At 45.3% G+C, this 27,055-nt stretch overlaps 1 protein-coding gene and 1 long non-coding RNA gene across 4 annotated transcripts in view; one reads left to right on the plus strand and one right to left on the minus strand.

The window, feature by feature from the left end:
- LOC101787164 (uncharacterized) overlaps positions 1 to 23,513 on the plus strand; it is a 31,885-nt gene extending 8,372 nt beyond the window's left edge. For 2 of the 3 annotated variants that reach the window (XR_216205.4, XR_002790096.2), the window contains exons 2-4: positions 15,557 to 16,276; positions 18,410 to 18,586; positions 20,238 to 23,513. This is a non-coding gene — a long non-coding RNA (uncharacterized LOC101787164). Of the gene's footprint in view, positions 1 to 9,649; positions 9,795 to 15,556; positions 16,277 to 18,409; positions 18,587 to 20,237 lie in introns of those variants that run through there. The other variant, XR_010048709.1, reaches the window with a different exon arrangement.
- Fpr1 (formyl peptide receptor 1) lies at positions 10,762 to 15,764 on the minus strand. Its single transcript, XM_013147846.3, has 2 exons — positions 15,646 to 15,764; positions 10,762 to 13,120 (listed from the first exon to the last, which is right to left on the minus strand). The coding sequence occupies exon 2, from the start codon at positions 13,107 to 13,109 to the stop codon at positions 12,057 to 12,059; it is 1,053 nt and encodes a 350-aa protein (XP_013003300.1). The 5' UTR covers positions 13,110 to 13,120; positions 15,646 to 15,764; the 3' UTR covers positions 10,762 to 12,056.
- Positions 23,514 to 27,055: the final 3,542 nt, after the last annotated feature.

The following is a 27,055-nucleotide window of genomic DNA, read 5'->3' on the forward strand; positions in this document are numbered from 1 at the left end:
CTGCATCCACCAGTTCTGCCCTCTCGTCTGGAGGAGACAGGCAGAGCCGGTGGGAGAGAGAAGGAAGGAGGGGGCTTCCTTCTGCGGCAGCTGGTCTCCCCCTTCCTGGGCAGCAGAGAGGAATCTACTCTCTCAGGAAGCAAAAGGAGGGCTGAGTAGTTTCCGGTTCTGAGTGATTGGGGGGTGGGTAGCAGAGCCAGGTAATAGAAATCAGGTGTTAAGGATTAGGTTTCTGCCTGCTGAGCAGGTCACAGTGAGGCAGAGGAGTGGGAGCTTGGGTGCAGAGCCCCGGGTCTGAGGGGAGAGGCTGGGCCTGGCTGTCTCCATTAAACAGGACATCTGGGCCTTAGACTGTTGGGTTCACCACCTCTGATCTCCGACAGATAATTCTCTGTCACCTAGGTTACTGTTTCACACTTGGGTTAAGCTGTGTCCCCTCATCCCCAAATTCCCACTGCCCACCTGTGTCCTAGTGCCACCCCCAAATAACCAGAACACAGAACCTCCAAAGGGAACACACACACAGTGTGATCCCACAATAAATGCAGCTTGGGCAGCAGCGGGCAGGCTGGCCACTGAACCACCCAGTCACCAGGGAGGAGGTCACCCTGGGCGTGGCGTGGTGCGCCTTGGGTTACTGGGGGCGCTGGATTGATTCTCCTCATGGCAGTGTTGAGAAAGGTGAGAACTGCCAGGCAGTTAGGTCATTAAGATCTAGTGAGTAAGTCCTTGCATAACGGGGTTCTCTTTCTCTCGCAGGCCTGGATTTGTTATTTTGAGCATGGGTTGTGACACAGCGAGTGTCCCCTCGTGTCTTCTCTCCTGCACGTGCACCCACTGGCTGCTCTTGCTGTCCTCCAGGAGTCGAAGCAGCCTGAGGTCCTCACCCCATGCTTAGCAGGTGCATGGGGTCCATGTGCCTGGACTTCCCAGGCTTCGGAATCACGAGCCAAATAAGCTTCTGTTCTTTATAAATTACCTCGTCTCAGTGTTATGCCATAGAAACCAAAAGCACATTAAGGCAGGGCTTCTTGGGGCCACTTCTGTAAGGACACTAATCCCAGTCTCCAGGGTCCTGCACCCTAATGCCATTGCTTTGTTTAGGATTTTGACAGTAGATTTTAGGGAGATGAAAACACTGAGCTGTGTCATAGCTGTTCACACATTCTTGGCATTTCATTCTCCTGGGCCTCTCTTTTTTCATCTGTGAATCGGGACTGTCTCAAGTCATCCTTCACATGGCAGCTCTTCAAATGAAAAGTGCATCTACTTGGCAAACTGGCTGTGAGCTTGAATTTAGCTGGTCCTGCCCCGGTAGCAGCTGTGAGGCTCCGTGACTGATTCAGTTGTCAATTGGGGCCCTTCTCCATCCCTGAATGCAGCAGCCCTCATCTGAGGAGTTATCTAGGTGGGGGCTACAAAGTACCCAGGCTCTGGAGCAGACCATATTGCAGGGCCGGTGGCCTTGAGTTAGGCATCTGCTGGCCCTGAACCTTCTGCCCCGCCTGAGCTGCTTTCAGACTGGGAGACCCTGTCCCACACTGTCATGACTGGACGGAACTCTCTTGAGCGTCAGCTTAATCTGTGGAGGGAGGAGATCCTCTTTAGCCAGGGCTGTCTGAGGAGTCCCAGAGCAGAATCTTGGAATCCCCGAAGTGTGCTTAGTAGATGTCGGGCCAGCAGAGGGGCAGTCCAAAACCTCCACAGAGGACACTGGAGCAGAGGTCTGCAGGAACCCTCAAGGCAGTGACTCAAAACCACAGTGATGTCACTGCCAAGGGAGGTGGAGAAGAGGGACCCAGTGTTGCCTTGGTTTCCTGTTCTGTTGTTGAGGCTTAAAAACTACCTCCAAATTTGCAATTTTGGATTTCAGACTGAGAGCAGCTGGGAAGCAGCAAGGGCCCAGGGAAGGGCTGCTCTGGGGTCCCCACCTCTCCGTGAGGACAGGATCTGAAAGAAAGGAACACAGTCCCCTTCTACATGTCTCTGCTGCCTCACTGCCCAAGGAAGATTAAGCTCTTGTCACCAAAGAAGCTGAAGGTCAGAAGCCACACTTGGAGCTCTGGCAAGCTTAGCATCCGTTCTCCAGGCCCATTTGCCTCCCCCTAGGGGTCATCATGCTTCCTTTAGGATGCCTGCTGTATCCCCTTCTGTTTGCCCATCAAGAAGGGTATCTGTGATTCTCAATCACCTTTCATTCTTTTTCTTTTTGATACAGGGTCTTTCCATGTATTTCAGGCTGGTCTTCAGCTCACTGTGTAGCCCAAGCTGGCCTCAAAATCATGACAATCCTCCTGCCTCAGTCTCCCAAGTTCTGGGATTGCAGACATGCACCACCACACCCAGCCTGCCTTTGTTCTTGTGATGCCCCTGTGTGTGTGTGTGTGTGTATGCATGTAGCACACTTGCATGCCTTTCCTCCTGTTAATTTCTACTGACTATTTCTCGGACTCAAATATTGGACCACCAGAGGGGGAAAGAGAGGGTTCTTGAATCCCTGTGCTCTCTCTCTTCAGTGACTGGCTGTGGGTTTTTAGCCCAGATCCTGTCTTGGACAGCACCCCTCTGATCCTTGCCATGGTTTCCATTTTCCAAATGTTGCAAGATGATTGTATATTTAAATTTTTTTGCCGAGTGGCTCCTTTAATGAACTCCCAAACTTTCCCATCAGTAATTTTGTATTCCGAGGAGACATTTGCACCAGATAACTTTGCTTGCTTGTAACTGAGTTACGTCATTTATTCGCTCATTCTTCCATTATTATCGGTGCAGCCTCCTTAGGGACCCAGCGTGACTCAGCAGCAAGTCCAAAAGACCTGTTCCCGATTCCACCTCTCCCAACTGGTTCATCCTTTTAGTCCCAGTTCCCTCCCTCTGACACTTGGTGCAATTACAGGATGGGATGCTTATGAATCCTCATACACACTCAAATGACTGAAGACCCCCGAAGGTACCTGCACATCCTGACACCCCAGAAGCTTCAGCTTCTGGTCATGTTTGGAGACGTCACCAAGCTAAGGCCTCTGGGATGAATTTGTTCTGGATTTTGGGTGGGACCTTAATCGAATGAGAGGTGTACTCTTGGGACACAGAAGAGGGAATGATGCAAAGACAGAGGCAGAGATCGGAGTGATGCAAGCCAAGGGCATTCGTTTTCCAGGCTTCCATAGTAACCAAGAACCATTAGCTGGGAAAAGTGCCACAGGCGACAGGCACACATTGTCTCACAGTTCTCCAAGCTGGAAATCCAAGATCAAGAGATTGCATGGAGGTTGACCCTGCTGGAGAATCTGTTCCAGACCTCTGCTTCAGGTTACTGGCTGACAATCTTTGGCATTACTTAGCTGGTAGAAGTGTCTCTGCAGTCTCTGCCTTCTTGTGCACATGGTGTTTTTCCCGTCCAGATTTCCTCTTTTCATTGCAATACTAGTCATACTAGATTATGGGGCCACCCTACCCCAGTGTGACTTCCTCTTAACTTAAATAATTACATTTGCGCTGCTTCTAATTCAAGCAAGGATACTTACTGAGGTACTCGAGGATAGAACCTCAATATCGGAATAGAAATGGGGACCACAATTAAATCAGTAACACCAAGGAATGTCAAGGGTTGCCAATAGCCACCAGAAGCTGGGAAAGAGGCTCAGATCCCCCCAAAAGAACTGACCCTGGTGATCTACTCATTTCAGACTTCTGGTCTCCACAGCTGTGAGATAATTTATTTCTGTGGTTTTAAGCCAGTAAGATTGTGGTAATGAGTTATAGTGGCCCTAGCAGACTGATGCTATAAACCCGTTGTGATAAAGCTGTTGTTGGCCTTTGCCCTAGAGACGCTCACATAGAGCTTCCTATTGTGAAGAAATTGGGACAATGAGTTTTTCCTCTCAGAACTCCAGGTCAAAGGTTTCAGAATGAAGTCGGCAGAGTGGTTCTTCAGTCTAATGATTGCTGAAGGAAAATGGAACAAGGAAGTGGGGCTGTGCAGATGGGAGATCCAGGTACCAGTGCCAGCGATTCTCATTCCATCATCAACAATTATGTGTCAACATCAGGCTACCTCTCTCTTATCTGGATTTCAGAGGACAGAGGAGAGAGAGAGAGAGAGACAGAGACAGAGACAGAGACAGAGGGAGAGACACAGGGAGAGAGAGAGACAGAGAGACCATCCTCAGCCCTGAAGTCAACAGTGGCCATGGTTCATGATGAAGTCTGGGCTTCTCACTTCATATTTGTGAGCTTTAACCACAAGATCTCCCTCAGATAATTGTTAAAGTGTCCATGTCAGAAGAAGGAAGTGACTGGTCTGAGACCACATAAGTACTAACAGAGCTGGGATTTAAATGTGGCTCTTTCAGAATCCAAACCACATGTGCTGTCTACACTGTGGCATTCTGGTAAATGACTAAAAACTGACCCTGTGGGGGGAGAGAATGTGGGTCTGGATATAACTGGAAAAATAAATCTGACTGACTTTAAAGGACGTAATAGTGATATAAAATCCTCTGCATTGTAACCCTCACACAGGTACAACTTCAGGATGATGTTTCTTGCAACAAAAGAGATGATTTCTTGAAAAATCAGTGCCAGGGCTTCTCATTCCATTGAGAACAATCGTGTCTCAACATCAGGCCACAAATGCACTCTTTGGAGTTCAGTTTAGCTAAAAAGTGGCTCATTCCATGGATCAAGTGTAGCTGTTACTTGTGGGCAGATTGATATTTTTGTCTCTGTAAGTAAAACAGTGAAGATGTGTGTTGAGATTCATCTGTTCATCAAAGTATAACAACACAGGAAGTGGAGAATTTTAATAATCCATTCCCCTCTTTTTAAAAATCACTTACTTCATTGAAGTTTATCAGACTTAACTTTTAAACGTGGGTCCTAAAGTTCCTGAGGTTTGCACCACTGTCTGTTGGGACCTGAAGGACCATTTTAGCACATCGCTGAGGCTGTGTCCCTATCTGTGAATAAGGAAGTGAAACATTTGATTCCTACGAGACAGCACCCTAGAAATTGTGGCCTCTGCTTGTTCTGAGGTATGGGAGACCAGGCTGTCCCCAGCCCATGGGAATACCACCGATCACAGAGGGGATTAATCAGTGGTGCCACACCTTCCACATGTGTCCAGTCACCTGCACAGCTGTGCTTGGAATCCAGCCACTGCCGTCCATGGAGCCAGTGTCTCACTGAGCCTCCACTTGGGGTCTGGGAATGTGCAGATGATAGTGGTGGGGGGAGAGAAAGATCTGAATTGATTTTTTTCTCCTACGCCAACTCATCCTACCCAATCTGTTCAGCTGTAGAAGTGTAAAACTCACCCATGTCTCTTGTGTGCCCAAAAATGCTCCTGGCCCGTCTTTCTTCCTCCTTTATCCCTCCCTGTATTGCCTCCTCTTTTCTCTCTCCCTTCTGTCTCTTTCCTTTCTTTTCTCCCTTTGTTCGTTCTCTGTCACTCTGTCTGTCTGTCCATTAGTAGAAATTTTATTCGAGAACACTGTGCACGTCATGAATGAATCAATAACTGTTTACAGTGGCAGTGCAGCCGTGTAAGCAGCACCTGGAGCAAGAAGAGAGCGTCTTCACGATCTCCCAGAATAAACACTGCTCCACCTCTCATTGGCATGTGGTGGTTGCCCCAGTTTTAAGATTCTTGTGGATGAAACAGTACAGTGCATTGTCATTTGCATCTGGTGTCTTTCACTCTCCCTTAAGTCTGTGCCATCCACCCATGCTTGGTCCCGCAGTGGCAGCGATGGTTCATTTCTCCTCACTTCTGTAGAGTGGTCTTTGCATTGTGTAGCCAACCCCAGGTTGGAAGATTGTTACAATACTCACTTTACAGATGTGGAGATGGAGGCTCTGAGGGCTGGAGCCCTTGGATTCTCAGGAATCAGGGACTTTCTAATACCCCTGCAATTCTCTCAGCTCTAATCTATTTTCTTCCCACTTCAATTTTGGTATTTCCCTGGGTTTTCTCTGAGTTGTGGTCAATTGAGAATATGTCTCAGTCCTCCGAGATTGTCGGACACAGCTAAGAAACCATCAAAGGATGTAAACTTGTGGATGCTTGAGTAACAGGAACTGGGGTTCCTCTTGATTTCTAAACATCCTGTGTGTTGGCAGATGGGGTGGGTTAGAGTCCCTGGGATCTCCAGATATTCACCAGTTCCCTCACCTACAAGTTCCATGTCTCATGGCCCTCTGCACTTTGGGGGCTGACTTGTCATATTCTGCACCGAGGACAATTTAATTCAATTCTGATGATACCTACCCCTCGTCAGAACTGCCCCCACAGGTCACAAAAACCTGTCCTCCAGTTCACATGCCAGTTGCAAATGGAGAATTTCTGGGTTACAAATCACAGGCTCCTTGCGACTCCTTCCTCAGTTTGACAATTTGCTTAGAATCCCTAGGAGCTTGGGAGAACACTTTACTACTACAACAGGATCATCATAAAAGGATATTATAAAAATATGGATGAGTAGCCAGGTGAAGAGGTACTCAGAGACCAGTCCAGAATGAGGACCAAGCACCTGAGCATCAGTCCCTGTGGAGTCTGCACCACCACCTCTTCACATCTGCATTGGTCAGTTCTTCAGAGTGGGCAATGGCTGTTGTGGGGATGTGATGGCTAGTTTCATGAGCTGACTTCGCTGGAACACAGGGTGACCAGATACTTGGTTGCACATTATCTCTGGAGTTTCTGTGAGAGCATTTAAAAAAAACAACATTAGCATTTTCATCGGTAGGCTGAGTAAAGCAGGTTGAGTTTTCTAGTGTGCATAACTCTCATCCAATCAGTTGGAGGCCTGGGTGGAAAAGGTTGACCCCTCACCAGTTCCTCATGCCTGATCACTTTCGAACTGAGACACTGAGTTTTTCTTGCTTTCAGACTCAGACTCAGTCTCAAACATCAGTCCTTCCTGGGTCTTGGACTTGCAGGCCTCACCGTGGAGATTCTTCACCAGCTCTCCTGGTCCTCAGGTGTCTGGACTTGGACTGCGAGTAAATAGCAGCTCTCCTGAGTCTCCAGTTTGCCAGCTTACGGTGTGTAGCTTGGAACCTGTCAGCCTCCTCTCCTGCATCATGCGGCCCAATTCCTTATAACGAATCTGTTTCTACATAGGATGTGTATGTACCCAGTAGGTTCTGATTCTCTGCAGCATTCTACTACAGGAGACAAACCAGGAGTGTCTGCTGCAGCTCTCACACAGAGTTAGGACCCGTGGGTAGCTCCAGGGGAAGAGCCACAAGAGGGCATGTGCCACGGTAAGGGACATGGGAGGATGGCGAGGCAGAGGAGCGGGCCACGTGAGCGGGCCACTGTGTTCAGAGGCAGGAGGAGTGGGCAGTGTCTCCGTTTACTATGGGATGTGGAAGGCCAGGATGAATGGAAGAGGAGCTGTATGTTTCGTGTTAAAGTCATGACTAAGGTGGGGAAGCTGAGAGTGTATTAAGTATGTCTTTAACTTTTGGTATGTTTGACATTTCGGGGTTTGCAGGTCCGGGGAGAGACTATTTCTCTCAGGGCTCATTCCTAAAGATAATGCATTAAAAGCATCCCTTTCAGAAGCCAGTTCTGAGTCCAGATCTCACAACCACTTCCTTCCTTGAACTTTAACACATTAAATTGGTGTTTCCTTGTACCATCTCACCAGGATCAGGTACCAGATGCCTGGAGATCACCCCCCGCCCCACCCCATAGGCTACTGGAACTACTCACACTAGCCAGTCTTACTCTGTTCGCCCCACTTCACATTCCCGTGGAAATCTCAAGTGTTCTGCTCTTGGGTTTGCTCTCACTCCTTTTCTGCCTCCACACCAAATCTGGGGCTTCCCTGTGGCCCAGGAAATGTAAGTAATCCATTTCTGTGTCCAATGGCATTGACTTTTCCTATCATCACTCGGTCATCTCTGTGAATGAAAACTCCACTGAGACAGAGGGGAAGGATTTGGGGTGGGATGGGCTAAGGACCGGTGAATTCTGTGTTGTCTTGGAGGCACGTCCTTGGGGAGGGGGTCAGCGTCCAGGAGGCAGTCAGTTTACAAGTCTAAGGCTCAACTTGTGAACACATAAATATGGAACATTCATACATAGGAATACAATTCAGCAAAGAAAAGAAGCAAAACATACCTAATATAACAGGGATATGTGTCAAAAAGATTATATATATTAAGATTATATATATATAGAGAGAGAGAGAGAGAGAGAGAGACAGACAGACAGACAGAGACAGAGAGAGAGAGAGAAAGAGAGAGAGACAGAGAGACGGGGTGGGATTCAAAAGACCATACCTTATAAGAAACCATTCATGTAGAATGTTCAGAATTATCAAATCCACAGCAACAGAAAGTGGATTTTCAGTTTCCTGGAGCAATCTCACTGAGGTGGGAAAGGGTTGACTGCACTGTCAGTGAGGGATTTCTTGGAGGTGATGGAGCAAACTGGATTGTTGTGATAGCTGTGTGACTCTATAAACACACCAAAAATCACTAGCTGCAAATTTAAAGTAGATGCATTTCTGACTTATAAATTATACCTCAATGACATCATTAGCAAGGATCTGGTTCTCAAAAAATAGAGAGGTCTGGGGCAGACACGGATACCTGGGAGCTGTTAGCAGAAGCAGTGAAGTTTTGGGCATAGGTGTTCCTACCTGGGAAGAGCCCCTAGAACCCAAAGTGACTTCTGTTATCTAATTAATTAAAGCTAGCCATTATTTATTAAGTCTGTGCTATGTCCAGACCCATGTTAAATGTTTACTTGGTGTTTTTTTTTTTTTTTTACAATTACCACTCTTTGAAATAGGTATAAAAATCTCACTGTATGCTTAGTTGAAGTTTAGAGAAATAAATGAGGGAAAGGTGGAGAGAGTATTGTAGCTGTAATCAAGGTATCTTTTAAGCCATTCTCTGCTTTTTCAGTTCTGCTTGTTCCACCCCTGGCCCCATGTGGACCTCCTCTGCTTTGGGGGTGCTCCTCCTAATGCCATCTCTCTCTCTGGGTTCTGTAAACCATTCCTTTCCCTGCCCCTGTAGGTTTATGGAAGGCACCTGTGGTAGGCAGAGAAAGGATCTCCCAAAAGATGGCCACTCTTCTCCCTAGAGTCTCCCTGGAGGCTGTGGGTGGGCTCACTGCTAAAAGAAACTCCACAACTGTGGAAAAGGTAAGGGCTTGAGGGGGTAATGATCTCCAGTCACCCCTGTGAGCCCTCTGGGGCCCTGTGGGTGAGTGTGAGAGTTTTCATATGCTGCGTTGCTGGCTTTGAAGATGGAGAGAGAGGAAAAAAACAAAGAAAGATGGCGGCCTCTGGGCCCTGGAAAGGGCAAGAAGACAGAGTCTCCCCAGAGTCCAGAAGAAGCATGGTCCGCTTGTGTGTAATTTCAGCCCTATATGTCTCATTTCAGGCTTCTGATTTCCACAAACTTTTAGCTAATAGACTTGTGCTGTGTTAAGCCAACAGGTTTGTGGTTATTTGGTACAGCAGCCATGGGAAACTAATGTGCTACAGTGCTTGATATCCTGGGTGCATCACTAATTCACATCGTCAATTGTCAGCCCTCCTATATCTTCATTAATCTCCCTCTCTGCCTCTCTGTCTTTCTGTCTCTGTCTCTGTCTATCTGTCTCTGTTTCTCTCTCTCTCTCTATCTGTTTGTCTCTCTCTCTTTTTCTTGAGACAGGATCAAGATGTGTGTAGTTCAGTTTGGATTAGGACTCACCATGGAGTCCTGGCTGGTGTCAAATTTATAACAACCCTCCTGCCTCAGTCTCCTCAACTCTGGGATTACAGGTGTGCACCACCACATCCTGCTGATTAAACTCTTTTTATCTGATTAATTTTAATGCATTATGCCATCTCTTTCCTGAGGGGACCAGTATTTATGCTGAAAACAAATAATCAATTTGCCTCAAGTCACAGAGCTCATGAGAAGAGAAGTCAGGATTCCGGGGCAGATTGTGTGATGGGAGATCACCCGTTCTTCTCATCTCCCCTAGATGTGCTTGTTTTCCACAATACCACTGTTGAGAGGTGATCTGGGAATTGTCAGGATATGGGACTGGACAGGGCTATCATTTGACCTTCCTCTTGACCCTACCTCATAGTCTGCTTTCTTTTCTGTTTGCTGTGTCACCAAAAGTAGGAGGTGCCCCAGGCAGTCCTGTGGAGGATCATACCTGCCCCCATGCATGCCTCTTTCCTGCCTTTCATTGTGTCAGCCTCGGTTGCAGGCACCACCCTGTCTCTCCTCTGACATGTAACATGGGAATCTCAGGATAGGATCCTTAGTTGCAGCTAATTGACAGAAACTCAATAAAGCTAGCCTGAGTTTCACCCACTTTTTGGAAGAAGAACACAAGGGCATTTAAAGGAAGCCAGCTGCAGAGAGTACACCTTGTGCTTAGGGGAGCCAAGTGGCTTCTTTGCCTTGGTAATCTTGGACTACATCGACTCTCCCCTCTCGTTTGTTCAGATCGTTTGCTCTATTCTCTTTGTGAGTCTTTATAGCAAATTAGAGAACCGAGGGCATTTGGAGACCCTTCCAAACTTGCAGTTGGTGTCAGAAGTGAGGGCAGTGTTTCATGAGAACTGTGAATCCTAAACAATAGTGGGCCTTCATTTATCACATCCTGTTCCTGTTCTTGTTTTCTCCCAAGTCAAGAGAAGAAGAACTCAGCTGATCTTAGGAAGCTGGCGATTCAGAGTTAATGCATCTGCAAGTACCCGAGTATTGCTAAAAGAGACACAGAGCAATAGATTTAGTTAAAATAACATTTATTGAAGGCTTTCGTGTGTAGAAGGAAGGTGAGGATCAGTTGATGCCTTCCAGAAGAGCCAGGGTTGGGGACATTAAATAAATGTATTGGATGCTGCAATGCAAGGCTGAGGCATTTGCTGGGGGATACACAGAAAGGCCATCCAGGACCGCAGAGAAGTGATTGATTCCTGAGGCCACATCATGTAATCAAACTCAGGAATCTCCCCTGGGACTGGGAAGAAAACACCCACCATCATCCAAACTTTCGCCAAAGTACATGATGTGGTATCTGCAGATGCTGGACACTCCTAGGCTTCTTCTCCAACGTCTCCTACTCACAGCTCTCCTTTCTTTTCTCTATGCTGATAACGGTAGAATGCTGTGGTGTCTAAATGATTCCTTCACAGCTGGCACAGCATTCATTTTGGTGTTATCATAAATGTTTGGCTTGGTTAGAAAAGGAGACCAAGGGATAGCAAGGGACAGAGTCTCTGAATTGCAAAAGGAAAAAAAAACCTGGAGGGGAGGAATAGGGAAGGAAGATGAATGTTTAGGAACAAAGGTTTCTGGAGTTCACCTGAATGCTTTCCCATGATCTGTGACTGACCAGAACATGTTCCACGTTACCTAACTCCACACAAACTCTGTTCCATATTTAAGGACCTTGTGCAAGTAGCTTATAAGGAAGTTGAGGCAGATGTCTGAGTTGTACCCTGAGTTGGTCACACGGGAAACAAGGACAGCAAGCACCAGGTACTGGATTAATTCTGTGCCAGCCACATTTGGAGGTAAAAAGTGAAAACAGAAATGTGATGGGGAGGATAATTGAGTTTCCAAGTTTTGTAATGCTACAGATTGGGCAATTTTAGGAACTAGAGGTCTTTGGCTGGTATCTCTATGGTGTTCTGTTTTCACTTACTTATTGATATAAGCTGAGCTATTGAGAAAGTACTTCTTTTATTAGAGTTTCTGTTTCTCTCACCTTCATTTTCCTGGGAAGAACTAATAGGATTCATTGTATTATGCTCTCCCATAATTATTATGATCAGGACCATTGACAGTGAATGGGGGTGCATGAGCTCCCTATCTTTTCTCACTTTTGTCACCCCAACCTGAAATCCCCAAATCAAAGACATCAACAGTAGCCTCAAGTCTGTTTCTTCTCTTCGAAGCGGGGGCGCACAAAGAAGTTGAGTGTCTAATGCTCAGCAGAGTGGGGAATGCTTTCAGTCCAGCTTAGCTCCAGATGAGAAGAAGCTGGATCTGGGAACACAGAAGCATCCCTGACCCCCACCTCACGTTGCCTGTATCTGGACCTCTGCAGAAGGTGTAGCAGAGTTGGCTGGCAAATCGCTGGTCTGGCCTGAGTCCTCCGTCAGTGCCCTCTCCAGACTGGCGGGCAGGGAGTGGATCAGTCTCTCTCGGAAGTCCCGGCCCATGAAGACATACAGCATTGGGTTGAGACAGCTGTTGAAGTAGGCCAGGGAACTTGTGGCTATCGCCGCGATTTTAAGATCTTCACGCATTCCTGTCAAGACTTCTCGGATATTGATGGTGGCCATGAGAGCCACCACCTGAAAAGGGCACCAGCAGAGAAGGAAGGCGATGACGACAAAAGAGAGGACCCGCAAGGGACGGCTGGATTGGAGCAGACCTTGCTTGTACATCTTGTTGGCAATGAGCCCATAGCAGATGGCAACAGTGGACATGGGCAAGCTGAAGCCAATGACGAACCGGAGGATTCCTCGGACGGTCTGTATGGCGACAGCTACTTTCAGCCTCTCTTGAGGGTCTGTGGTCCAGGGCGAAAAGTCAAAGGCGCAGGCTACTTTTCCAGGTGCAACTGTCACTGTAGTCACACGAATGATAACCTGCAAGGTAAGGAGCAGCGCACATATCCACACCACCACGATCACCTTCTTGGCCAGACTCACAGTGCGGTGGTTCTGGGCCCACACCGGATGCCGCACACAGATGCAGCGGTCCAGGGCAATGAGAGCGATCAGGAAGACGCTTCCAAACAGGTTTATGTCCACTATGGTAAAGATGAACTTGCACAGGAACCAACCTAAAGGCCAGGCTCCTCCCCAGGCCTGCCGGATGGCGAGGAAAGGTAGGGTGGCGGTGAAAGAGAAGTCAGCGAAGGCCAAGTTCAGGTAACAGAGGGTGGTGACGGTGCGTTTCATGCGGAATCCAGCCACCCAGATCACAAGACCATTGCCCAGCATGCCCAGGACAAAGGTGACTGCAAATGTGGTGTAAGAGAAGGCGTCCAGGATGATGTAGCTAGTGGGTACAGTCAGAGTCCCCGCAGACCCGTTCACGGGGAGAGAGGAGTTGGTTGTCATCTTCTGCACACCTGAAAGTGTTTGGCAGTTGGCACGTTTTAGTTAAGGACCTGCATGCAGTTTCTCGCTGTCTTTACTCAGCACCCAGCACTTTCCCCAGGCACACACTAACCAGGTAGAACAAACTCACCTCAGTCCCCTGTGCCTAACAGCGTACTGCACGCTCCTGCAATTGCTACCGTGCACTTGCTGGGAGATTACCTGTCTAAGGAAGATCCGTGCCTTCCAAGGGGAAACTATTGAGCAACAGGTGTGCAGAGAAAAGAGGTGGGCCAACAAAAATTGTACACAGGCATTGATAGTAGCACTCTTCACAATAGAAAGAAAATGGGAGCAACCTAGCTGTCCATCAACCAAAACGGAAAATGTGGTATTTCCCAATATTTTGAAGTCATTAAAATGAATAAAGCACAGGTACTTGCTACTGATGAACATTGAAAACATTATATGAAAAATCCAACACAGAGTGCCACATACTGTTCTGATTTCACTACATCCAGACTGGTGGGTATCAAGGTCTGGGGGAAGAACAAGGATTTTTGCTTGATGGGTATGGATTTTCTAGATGTGGTTGCAAAACATTTTCAATGCACTGAATGCCACTGCACTGCACACTGAGAAAGAAACCTGTGTCACGCACATTTTGCCACAACCTTTAGAAGGAGCAAAGGTCTAAGAGTGCGAGGAAGTTAGTGGTAGAAAGCTTCAGTGACCAGAGTCATGAGCTCAAACCTCCACCCACGACTCTTTGCACGAAAACTACAACATCCAAATTTCCCCATCTCAGATGCTGCTTCCTGCTCTTAGGGGTCATAAAAGGTCCCTTACTTCTGTCATAGAGGCAACAATGCCCTTCTTCTCTGCAGTGATCTTAGCAGATGGATGGGTGTGCTTTGCTATCCAGTTCATTGGCTCAGAACATTTAAGAGTAGCATGACACATGAGCTAGGTCTGATATTTTGTGTGATAAAACATGCCAAATATAGGCCAGACTCGTGCAAAGGGTCATCCCCCTTTCTCATCTTTGCAGCGGGCTTCCTCAATTTTTTTGGGCTTCACTGCGTTAACATCATCAGGAATGAGTTACAGGTTGGCACAGTACGTACTGAGTAACATTAGGGGTTTTCGTATTTCCCCTCCCTGCCTCCTACTTCCTGCCTTCTCTTCCTCTTTCCCTTTCCCCCTGTTCCTTTCTTCCTGCCCTTTGAGCAGCCCAGGAAGCAGAATATTTAAATTAATTGCTTGAAGTCACTTCACAGTTTAGTGCAGCTCCAGCAAAGTTCTGTTTCTGAGCCTACCCTGTGTGTCACCAACTCTGCAGTTGAACCATCCATACAGTGCTGCTCATCCCCTGGGGCTTTGTGCACTTGACATGTGGCTGTCAGAGTGAATGCCCTTCAGATTGAAAGACCTAGTGTGAAAGTAGCATGCATGAAGGAAATAATGTACACTATCTCAACCATTTTGGCATTGACCGCCTGTTGAAATAATCATATGGGTTTATCACATCTGTAAATATTTAATAAGAGAAGGGAGTGAGATTCATTTCATTAGTTTATCCTTCACTTTCTTAAAGTGCCTATTAGACAATTTTTTATTTTCCCTGTGGCTCACATTCCTACCGAGGCTCCGTGTTCCAATCTCAGAAACAACGTGAAATGTCCCCTGGCCTGCCTCCACCTGCCACTGCAGCTGAGGACTATTCTCCAGAATCTCTGAGGCATGGTGGGAATGTAAATACAGTGAATAAGGAAGATTTTGCAACACCAGCTTAGGACATGTCAGAGAGGAAAGCTGTGGAATATATCTCCACCAGGATTTGGGAGAGAAAAATTGGCCCAGAATGAAAGCAAGTCATGGTGGCTGCCGTTTTTTGAGACTCTCCTGGCCAGCAACCACTTTACCACATTCTCGCTGACTTCTGATTTCCAGGAGCTCAGACCTACTAAGTGTCCTCAACACCAAATGACAAGAGAAAGCAGCCTTCCAGAGAGGAAGGGGCCTGAGTTTGCAGTTCTCCAGTGGATAAAGCTAAATAGTGCCCACAGAGCCCGTGAGAACCAGTCTCACATCCATCAGCCTTCTCCTCAAAGCTGGAGCCACTTCATGACAGCCCACCGCCCTGCCTGCCTGTTCCCTGTCCTCGGCTGTGTGGCTTGGCCTCCATGACGAGCAAATGAGTATCCTGGCCAAGACCTACACTCCGCTCAGCCTCCAAACCTTAGCCCATCCTCTTTGCTCAAAAGCTTCCCTGCCAGCTCTCTATTCCAGCATTCCCATCAGCACCCCAATCAATAGGTTCTACAACTTCTTCATCTTAAAAAAATTAGTCTTCAATTTTACATTATTTTTAGCTTCCAAACAAGTCCTTTCCTTCACAGAAAAACATCACAGAGAGAATGCTGTGGGTTTTCTATACTCACTTTTCCCTCTTGCTTTCCCTGCAGTTCACTCCAGAGTGTTCCTGGAGCCCACCTGCTGGTCGGTGGAGCTCACCCCTGTTAAACTCCCCAGGGCCCAGACTCCAGCCTCTCACCTGGATGATCCTCTCCAGCTGTGCTTCTGAGTTGTGATCTCCTGGAGACAGTGACTGCTCTTGGGCAGCTGAAGATAATATACCAAGGGGGCTGGGAAAAGTTAAAGGAACTGACGGATTGAGTGACAAAGCAGGAAACAAAAGCTCCCCGTGGTTCACAATGACCACATGAATGCACGGACACTGGGGGAGTGGCTTCAGAAGGAGGTGTGCTTGAGTGTTTTGTTCAACCTCCAACCTCTCTATGGTTCAGCAGAGGTTCAGCTCCCTCAGCACCAAAACTTGTGGATTGGGTGCTGAGGACCTTCTCCTTTGAGCTGTCAAGATAAAGACCAGGGAAATGTTGAGGTGAGAAGATTCTATAGTGAGAAATGACAGGCATAGATGAAGAGGAAAGAGACACAAACCAGCAAGACACACAGAGGAAAAGGAGAAAGAGAAGGTCAGACAACTGTATGGGACCAAGCACTCTCCACACAGCCACCAAGGTCAAGACCAGTCCCCTGATCACCAGATTGTACAAGCTGTTTTACAGGATTCTAGCCCAGCAAGGTTTTCAGTCTTCAGAAAATTTTAATTAAGATTGGAGAGTATTTTGGATAAATACATGAAGACTGATTCAGAGACAGAGGTAAGGGCAGTTGTCCTAAAAATTATTACCAATGCCTTGTTCCAAATAGAATCAATTTTATCTAGTAAACACTTATACTTATCAATGACTTAAACCATCAAGGTCATTTCTAGCACACTTTGTGAGCATTTTTGAGGTGATTAGTAATGGTTAAGTCCTGTCTGAATAGTAAAATCAAGAACTATGTGTATTTTAATCTTGCCACTTTAACATCCTTAGTACTGTGGATTTCTTCCTGAGTGATACCTCATGATGGCAAGATAGCTGTCATAGCTCCTGACTCCATACTATAGCCTCCCAAGACAGGAGAATAAAGATGAAAGAGAAAATTACTGAAGATTTTAAGTCACAAATGGGTTATATCCACATTTATATGTTATAAAATTTCTTTGTGGTCACCCATATCACATGCATTTTAGAAGGTTTCCAGCGAGGAGGGGTAATGAGAGTGTCCAGGAGTCACAAGGAAGGCAAAGTCCTATTGGAGAAATAAAGTGAGTGACAGAGGGCATTTTTATGCATGGGGACAATCCAGATGTTGAGAAAAAAAAGGGACAAGGGGTTGCACAGAGAATGCTGCTGGACAAATTCTGAGGTCTGTAGAAGTCAGTCCTTCCTTCCCAGGGGCTGGGCTTGCTGGATGCCCCCGGGTGTGAGGTATCGTCTCCTCCCTTTGTTAAAGAACAAGCAGGTTTTCTTTCTTGCTCCCACATGTCCCATGATTAATGCACCAGCATCTGCAGAAATGCGCAGAGGAAGGCTGTGTGGCAAAGCTGTCAGGGTGCAGAAAAGAAAGGAAGTCTCAGGGTGGACTTGCACATGTGTGCAGCCCCGTTGCCCAACATCGGAAATGCCCAAGGGAAGTGGCAGAGGGGCAGAGCTAAGAGAGGGGAGTCCCAGCCGCTGCTGTAGGAATCCTCTGCCCCGCTGGATGCTGGACTTCTGCGATGGCCTCTGGTCAGCAAGGGCCTGAGAGGGTGAAGCGTGGGCTGAATCCAGCAGGATTTTCTTTTTCTTTGCTCTTTTCTTCTCCTTTTTTTTTTTTTTTTTTTTTTTTTTTTTTTTTTTTTGAGGCAAGGTCTTGCCACACAGCAAGCCTGGGGGCTGGCCCGAGTTCCTGGCAGTCCTCCTGCCTTCCCCTCCTGGAGCATTTTCTGTACAGCGCTGGGCAGTAGACACTTCCTGTTTAGCAGGGCAGAGTCTGCAGGTCACCCCTAAGTGCTGTACCACAGCACACCCACAACCACAGATAGTGTGCACGTGATCAGGTCACCAGAACACCACCTGAGGACTCCGCTGTAGGGCTTCCTGACATCCTGCTATGTTGTGAAATCGTATTTTTTGACTTGTGCCAGGAAATTATAAATCCATGCTTGTCTCTTTGGTAAAGCCCACACAGAAACAGACAGAGGGCTGCATCCGGTCCTTGATTTCAACTGCAAAATCTCACTTGCTTCATCTATGTATTGAGAATAATAATATTTATAGAGCGCTCTCCCTCTCCCCTCCTCTGGCTCTCTCTCAGAAGAACATATAATAGATGCATTTCACTCAAATGAACACTTGGGTATAAATATTGTCTATATCACAGTAATTAGAAAATAACCCCTCTTTTATCTTATGTTTTTTTCTGCATGATTGTCTATGTTCAGTGTTTGAATCACACTTCAGCCAACAATCTCCAAATCTCTATCTCTAAGTTAGCTTTGCTCTTGAGGTCCAGCTGTCATGGAGGTTCATTTTCCCATTGGTCTCCAGCATTTTCTGTCTTCACTTTCTCCTGCAACTCTGTTATGGTGTGAATTCTACCATGTGTTAATCCCCAGCACTATAAAAGGTGACACACAGAACCTTTAAAGGTACAACTAAGTTGAAGCTAGGGTATTTGGCTGGGTCCCAATCCACTGCCATGTTGTCAGTGATAGGAAAGGAGATTAGGATGGAACACGCAGTTATTCCATAGTAGAGGTGATTCCCATGCGTAGGGCTGAGATCAAGTTCAGATAAATGGCTTGTTGAGAAAAACCCTACACCTTTGGTGCCAGAAGTATTGCTTAATTAGACAAGTGGATTTTTGCTTAGATGTTATCTTTCTTCTGTTGCTTGCTTCTAACTGTTCTCCCCTCCCTAAAGTTTCCTCCACATTCCTGGCTCTCCAAAGAAGATAGAGCCCGGCACCTGATTCCTGGACCCTGATATTCACAGGACGGATGCTCTGTCTCCCACAGAAGGTTGGAGCTGGGGGAATATCCAGACCTGGATGTTTCTAAGAGCCTACTGCTATCACGTCTTCAGTACCTTCAGGAAAGTGTAAGGACTTTCCATTTCCTCTCATTGATTGGCTGCGGCTCCACTGTCCTTACCTCTCTTGTGTTTGGGATCTATAGCGCTAGGATGGACTTGGAAGGGTAAAGGGAAAGAAATCACAGACAGGATCTACTTGGGGAGCTTTGACAACTGAACATGTAAGTTGAAAATACACAGTTTTGGGAGAGTGGGACATATGAAAATTTGGGCGATGGGGCATATAAAAGCTTAGTTTGGTCAATGTTAGGTCTGGGGTGTCACTTGAATTCTCATGGTGAGATGCTGGGAAATCAGTTGATCATGTCACAGTAGGGCACTGGGGCAATGCCAAAGCTGGTAATTTTGATGAAAAATCATTACTAAGATATTTTAAACCATGAGACTGGATAGTATCACTTGTGGGAAAGACTCTAGAGGATGAGTGGACAGGGACATGCATAATTCCCAAATTTAGACTTGAGTTTGGAGGACAAAACATTGGTGTCATGCTTGGAAAAGAGATTACCCATGGAGCTGTGGACATAACAAAAATGGTCACGGGAGCACAGTATCTGCTCAATGCAAAAGGAAAACTTGTGTCAGCAAAGAAGCCTGATGGAGCCTATGGCAATGGGAATCGTGACAAGAAGGGAGAAAGGGCCACTGGATTTGGTGGCGTGGAGTCATTAAACGTCCTCCAGGAGACTGCACTTGGTGGAGTGCTGAGGACCAAGGCCACGTGGCATGAGACAGGAGGAAATGTGAGACAAGAAGTGGGGAGGACAGTTAGAGGGGCCCCTTCCAAAGTCCTGCTCATTCTTCTCACAGGAAGCAGCCTTGTCAGAGAAATAGAGCTGAAACGGGAAAGGAATGTAGGCCAGTGATCACATCTTTTTAAAGCAAGGGATATTATAGTGTCCACGTGACACTGGGATTGAAGGAAATCTGGAGTGTTATTTTGTAAAAAATAAAAGGAAAATGCAGGAGGCAGGTTTTTGGGAAGGTGGGAGAGACACGTGAAGGTCAGTTTTTGGAAAGTACAAGAACACTTCAGCACAGCAGCGACACAAGAAGGTTGGGGAGGTCTGGAGAGAGAAAGCTAAAATCTTACATCAACCTGTTACCACTTTCTCACTGAAATGTCAGTCAGCTGTTTAAGTTGAGTGTGACAGTAGTGGAGGAAGTGAGGTGACTGGGGAATAAAGAACCACTGAAACAGTTATCATGCAGACGGGAACTCGAACCTGCTGAAAAATAGAGTGAATTCACAAGGAGTGTCGAGTTTCCGTTTGGAATTGACAGTCTTGAAATTGAAATCTTTGGTCCCTTTCATCATTGTGACAGTTGGTAAGTAATTTCCTCTTTCTGACCTGTGGTTTCCTCTTGTATCACAGTATGGTGACTTTTGGTCCCAAAGGAGGATATTGTACTTAGGGATGACTGATGGACATGAGGCCGTCTGTCACCACAGCAGTCATTGTGGTCAGCACGGTTACCTCAGTGGCGCCTGGCTCTCTCCGTAATCTTGCAATCGGGGTAGACCTGCAGTTTTGCAACTCTGTCTTGTTAGCCTGACTCCACCTCTCATGTGCTTTCTGGTTATACTCATATTTTAAAATCAGTGAATGAGACATTGAATACCTCATCTTCTAAGTGCCTTGTTGACTATTTGCAGGGTCGGCAAAGAAAAACCTGAATCTTTTGAGGAATATGGAGTGAGGAGCACAAGTCTGGAAGAATCAGACCGCCTGCGATGGAGGTCACATTTTAGTGGTGCTACTTTCTACGTGGGAGCATGACACAACTCGAGTAACCAGTTTGTCTCCATTTTCTCGCCAATGCAATGGTTACATTCATTATAACTCAATTATTCAATATTTATAATATCACAGTTTTATTCAGCACGTTGCACATGTAAACACATGCGGTCTGCGGGAGGCCCTGAGATGAGCTGTGTACAGTAAAGGCAGCTGTCCAGTGTGGATAGCGTTCATAAAAGGCAGCTACTGCTGTAAGGAGCGTTGCTGTTGATGGACCTTCAGCATCACAACACACAGCCAAGCAGTGAGTCCCAGGGATACAGTGCACAGAATGGAAAGGACTATGTCATGGGTTTGTGAAACTCACAAGGTTGACTGCAGATTTACATGCCTTTTCTCCTTTAAGCCTTACTTGGAAGTTAGTCTTCACCACAAAACATATCCGTTCTGCAAGGAGGCAAGTTGGAGCTCAGGGACCTTGGCTAAGAACTCACACTAGGGAGGTTTAAGAGAAGGGATTAAAATACACATTTATACAACTCGAAATCCCAGTAGTCTTTCCATAATAATAGTGAATTTGAACAGAAGGTGATTTTGCTTCCTAAGAGAAACTTTGATCATCATCAGTGCAAGGAGGTGGCTATCAGTATCTAGTGGATGGAGGCCCAAGGACCTCTTAAATACCCTGCAGCACACAAGACAATCCCACAACAAATCTCTACAGGATCTCACATGGGTGTCCCATAGAAGGCCCCAACTAAAGGAGGAAAGATGAGAAGAGGCTAAGAAGAGAAAGAAGGAAGAAAATAATCATATCAGGACACAGTCAAACCCAGGCAGCCCTGAGGAAACCTCTTTCAAAAGAGGCTGCTAAAGCAGTAGTGTTGGGATTGGTTAACCTGCTTTCCAAATCTCGCTGGACAGGATACTGAAGGAGATGTGGAGCTGTAGTTTCTGTTGGGTAAAGGAGACATGACAGTGGCTGTCCTGGGACATTATTATGGATATTAAATAAATAAATCTTCAGTAGTTGCTACTTCCAGGCTGTGCTAATTGAAGCATTCCTCCACTGTTCACTATTTGTGTGACGCTCAGCAGGCCTCACAGCTTCTCTGAATACCCATTTATTCTTCCAGAAACTAAAAATAACAAACACTATAGAGAGATGTTGTAGATCAAACTTGTCCCTGGTGTAAACACTCAATAGAGTCCATGGTCTCTAATGAGAGTCCCACAAATATTAAGAGAATTTACTGTTCTCATATTGTCTATGACACAGAATCCCGATGCTATGCAAATTATTTGCCTCCCAAAGATGATTTCAAGCAGGGACAGGGAAATGCACCATGTTGAAAGCAGAGGTATGGGTTCTTTGCTGAGTTCTTCTTTCACAGAATCAAGATTGTAATGTGTTACAACATAGTACCAATGAGTGTTCAAGATTGTTTTCAACTATAAACTCTAGGCAACCAGGCAACTCTAAACTAACTGAAATATTGACCAGGCAGTAGTGCTAAGACTCTCATAGTGGGAAGGGACAGGGGAAGAGATACTAGCTGAAACTTGGGGCTGTAGGACAGTGCAGAGGTGTCTGTGCTAAGACTTGAACCTCCCGAGTTTGAGTCTAGTGCTGGTCTCATAATGTGACACTGCCTCATCTTACTCTGGCCCATATGACAATAGTGTAGCTTTTCTGCTGGTGTTCAGAGCTTGTAACTGACTTGGATGAGGGGGAGGTGCATGCTGATGAATGTGAGACCATGGAGAAGGTCGATTTAATGGCCATGTGTTGAAGGGGCTCAGGTTTGCCCCTCATCTTACACTGATCCGACTTCCAGCTTTGTCTCACCTTGAGCCACACCCTTGACTAACTGCTCTAGAAAAATACTTGTCTCTCCTGACTTAGGGGAAAGAAACAGACTTGAGGCTCGTATTGGTAGCCCCTCTTTTACCCCAACTTGTGTCTGAGCTAAGCAGAATTGGGAAAAGAATACCAGACATGAATGGTGTTGAGTCTTAGGTCTTAGATAAGACAGTATAAATTAATATAAGACTCCTTACTTCAACATTAAGTAAAATTTTTGGTGCAGAGTCCTTGGATTTGAAGGAGGGACACTTGTGTTAAATTCATGGTAGACTGAGGTGCATCCCCACAAACCTCCTTTTTATTTTGAGACTGTTTGGCTAATTTGCTTAGGCTGGCTTTGAACTTGTAATCTTTATATCTCAGCCTTTGAAGTAGCTGCACTGCCACACTCAGCCAGTTCCACAAATTTTTAAAAATAAGACTATGGAAGTGTCTTTGTGTCCCTAGTCTAGTATGATTTTTTTTGTGTGTGTCTTAAAATTATGAGTGGTTTTTTGATTTCATTAAGTGCATCTCTACTCATACTAAGATCATTATATCACTTTTATCCTTTTATGGATGTGTTCATAAATTAATTTTTTTGTCTTTTTCCTTTTTATCGGTACCAGGGATCGAACTCATGACTGCCAGCTTGCAAGGCAGACGCTTATGCCGCTGAGCTAAATCCCCAGCCACCCATAAATTAAATTAAATTTTTGAATGATCAGCTATCCTTGCACTGTTAGATTGAAGCACATTCATTTATGATATTTTTCTGGTGCGTTTCCTAACTTTATAATCAGCCTCATTTGATTTGCTTAACACATATGTATCTATATGTATCTATATAAAGATGGTTCTGTTGCTTTATTTTCCTCTGAAGTCCTTGTTTTGCATCAAGCTTATACAGGTTCCTAAAAGGAGTCAAGAGCTCTCTGATTGCATCTTCCTGACTTCCACTCTGGTGTTGCATCTTCCTTAAATGTTTGGAAGAAGTCACCAGTTAAGCTGGAAGGGTCATAGGTTTTCCTTCTGAGAAAGGTTCAATTTCTTTGATAGTCACTTGATTATTTAGTTTTGTTTCTCTTTTAGTTCAAGAAAACTAATTTTTAAGTAGTTTAGTAATTTTACAAAAAACTTTCTAATGTATTGGAATGAAATAATTATATGTGAAAGTTGATAGTTTCTTTCAAATAATGAGAATGTAAGCTCTCTGAAGGCAGAAATTTTTCTCTGTATCATTCACTGATAAACACTATGTGTAAAAGACTGTTATATTTATTTAATTAATGAATAATAAAATTTATTATTGAATTAATAAATAAATATTTGTTGTATAAATGAATCAATATGAAATTGTATCACAGATGTGTCAAGTGACAAACTTTATTTTTTGCCTCAGTTATTTTCTTCTCCCTGAGACAGAATAACTAACGCCCACAGCTCTAAGAAGGAAAGGTTTATTTTGGCTCACAGTTTGTGGAGATTTCAGTCCACTGTCGGCTGGTTCCAGTGCAGGGAGCAGGGTAGAGGAGAAACAGCTCGTGAGGTAGGGTGGGGAAGCAGAAAGAGATCAAGGGAAGAGGGAGGGAGGTGAATCTTCCAGGCCATGCCCCCAGTGGCCTGTCTCCACCAACCAGGCTCCAGCTTCCAACATTACAGTTAGCTATAAACTCATCGATGATTGGATGACTAGTCATCTCCCCCATGGTCCAATCACCTCCCCAAACCCACCTCTATGAGCACATAGGGCTTTGGGGGGACTTCTAGATAGAAACCCTAACAATCTCTAATTCAAATGATCTGCCAACCTTATGACACGTCGCAGGCCATGTTTAATGAGCCCTTGTCCTCAGGCACACAGTCTATAAATTCGAATGTGGTTTACAATTTCATGAATATTTCTGGTTCCAACTTCCTGCTTCAAATAAAGGACTTGGGCTAGCTGTTTTCAGATAAACCCATCCATCACAGAACACTGCCCTTTTCCTTGCTTTCTGCAAATAACTACACACGAATGTATCTTCACTGTGTAATACACTTCCTAATAAATTGGCAAACAAACGACTGCAGTTGAATAATAAGCAGTCCTGTCATCAGGGGCTGTACGTCACACCCCTGCTTTTCTCATAATGTCTTCTCCTTTCCCCCACCTCACCCCTAGAATAAGTTCTTCACGTTTTCAAAGGAGAACGGTTTCCTCACTTCATGGCATTATTGTCTGATATATATATTTCCCCATGATCTCTCTCTCTCTCTCTCTCTCTCTCTCTCTCTCTCTCTCTCTCTCTCTGTTTGTGGGGGTTTCAGTCCGTAATCAGCTGGCTCCGAGGCAGGGTGGCACGGCACAGAGCCACAGTTCGTGGTGGCAGAAGACAGCAAAAGCAAGCAAGAGAAAGCAATGCAAGCCTCTTTCTGCCCCTTATATTATACCCAGTCTACCAGGATTAGGGCAGTGCCAATCCAATGAGTGGACTGGTCCCGGAATCACCCAGCCTTAATCACAGCACTCTTAATTCTAATATTGGGCCACAAATCACTCGCACACTCTAGATTCAGCTGCCTCTGAAAAAGCCTACAACTGCGTGAGGCTTTGGGAGGACATCTAGACACAAACCATAACACCACCCATCCTTCTATGCAGACATGAGCAAATTCTGAGTAATTCAAGATTTGAGCACAGTATCACATCAGCCTGTATGTCACAACATTTCTGTCTCGAAAATGGTCGTTCTTCCCTTCATTCTCTTTCTTCTTTTCTTTCTTTCCTTCCTTCCATCCATCTTTCTTGCTGTCACTCTTTCTTGTTCTGGGGAGTGAGCTCAGGGCCTTCACATTGAGATATAATGCCTGTCTCATCATCATCATCATCATCATCATCCTCATATTAGTACATGTTTGTATTACATAATAAATACATTTGCTGTGGGTAGTTGATACATTTACATGACACATCTTAATTCCTTTTATATCCTTCTGCCCTCCCCACCACACTTTGTTCCATCAAGAGGAATCTTTTTCCTATTTACCAAAGCTCTGTCTATTTTGAGGCTGTGCTAGAATTTGGAATTCTCCTGCCTCAGTCTCTGAGAGCACCAAAATTACAGGTGCGGATCAATATACCTGGCCCAGACTTCATTTTTTTAGACCTCTAAATTTACAGCAAATTTGGCAGAGAACAGGGAGATTCCCCATGCACTTTTGCCCATGCACTCACAAACTCTAACACCACCACCACTAAGGGATTCAGTTGTCACAACTGATAGATAAATCTTCAGCAACACATTTTCACCCCAAACCTATAGCTTATATTAGGATTTACTCCTGAATATATACATTCTGAGAGTCAAGACAAATGTACAATGATGTATCCACAATTACAGCATCATCAGCCATCCCTTCACAGCCCTAAAAGTCTTCTGTGCCCTGGAAATTCATCCCTTCCTCCTGCCTAATCCCTGACAAACACTCATGTTTTACTGGCTCCGTAATGTTGCCTTTTCTGGAATGAGAGACACTTGGTGTCACACAGTACGCAAGCTTTTTACAATCAACTTCTTCCACTTAGCAATAGGCATTTCTTTCCATGTCTCGAGAGCTCATCTGCTTGTAGTGCTGGATAATTTCCCATTGTCTAGAAGTGCATCCATCATTCATCAATTCACCTACTGAAGGATTTCTTGGTGGGTTCCAAGCTTTGGCAATGATGACTAAAGTTGCTTTAAACACGCACATGTAGGCTTTTATGTGGAAAAAAATTTTCAGTGCTTTTGGGTAGGCACCAAGAGGCACAATCGCTGGGTTTCTGTGGTAAGAGTGTGCATGTTTAGTTTGATGTGACTGTACTATTCTGTGTTCCCACAGGCAACCAAAGAGGATGTTCCACATACTTGGCAGTATTTCAATGTTGTCAGTGCTCTTGATTATTTTGTTTTCTTCCTTCCTTCCTTCCTTCCTTCCTTTATTATCCTCTCATTTATTTTTTGTGGTACAGGGGATTGAACTCAGGGATGTTTTACCACCAAAGCACACATCCCGTCATTTTATTTTTAAATTTTGTGATAGGGTTTCCCCTGGTGTTCCTCAAACTTATAGTCCTCCCACTCTGCCTTCTTGGTAGCTGGGATTGCAAGCTTTCTTTACTGCATTATCATGTTCAGGTCTTCAGATTGTCCTTTGGAAAGGGTTTCCTGTGCCCACTAACTCCATAGTGAAGTGAGTGTTTTCACTTGTGAGTACATATTCATGTTCAATAGCACACAAGCTCACAAATGTTTGTTGCAGAATTGCTCACGGCAGCCCCACGTAAGTTCATCAGTCATAGAATGGGCAAGTGGCAGTCGTAAATCATCATGCATCAATAAATGTTTAAAAGTTACATTTATATATGAATATTAGGCTTTATGCGAGACAGCTGAGATCCTAGCAGTATAACCAACACAGTTCTGTTTGTACATAAAAACCTTAAATCACCAAAATTAAACTGCATTCAGGAACACATAGTTATGCACTAAGACCACAGAGAAAATGAATGCACCGATTACCTTAAAAGTCACAGTCGTCATACAGTGAGCAGCAGGAGGAAGAAGAGGAGGAGGAGGAAGAGGAGGAGGAGGAAGAGGAGGAGGAAAAAGGGACAAAGTGCCCAGCCCAGGAACTCCTTGAATATAGGCGATCATCTGTCTTTTCGTGGGCAAGTATTTTGTTTACAAAGTTTATTGAACTTCATGTTTATCTTTTATTCATGTATGTGTGAGATTTTTTTTATTCTCTACAATTGAAAATAATTTCTGTAAATGTCATGCAAACTCAGGTCCCTTTTTCTTTAAAACTTTATAATTTCTGAATTTAGGTTACCTGAAACAGCATAGTTCAAAACTATAAGTG

This window comes from Cavia porcellus, unplaced genomic scaffold (genome assembly GCF_034190915.1).
Source record: "Cavia porcellus strain 051 isolate PalLab524CR breed Dunkin Hartley unplaced genomic scaffold, mCavPor4.1 scaffold_7, whole genome shotgun sequence".
Taxonomy (NCBI): Eukaryota; Metazoa; Chordata; class Mammalia; order Rodentia; family Caviidae; genus Cavia; species Cavia porcellus.

Bases quoted from the DNA above. Each gene is read 5' to 3' on its own strand.
- Fpr1 (XM_013147846.3), bottom strand. From the start codon at position 13,109: ATGACAACCAACTCCTCTCTCCCCGTGAACGGGTCTGCGGGGACTCTG.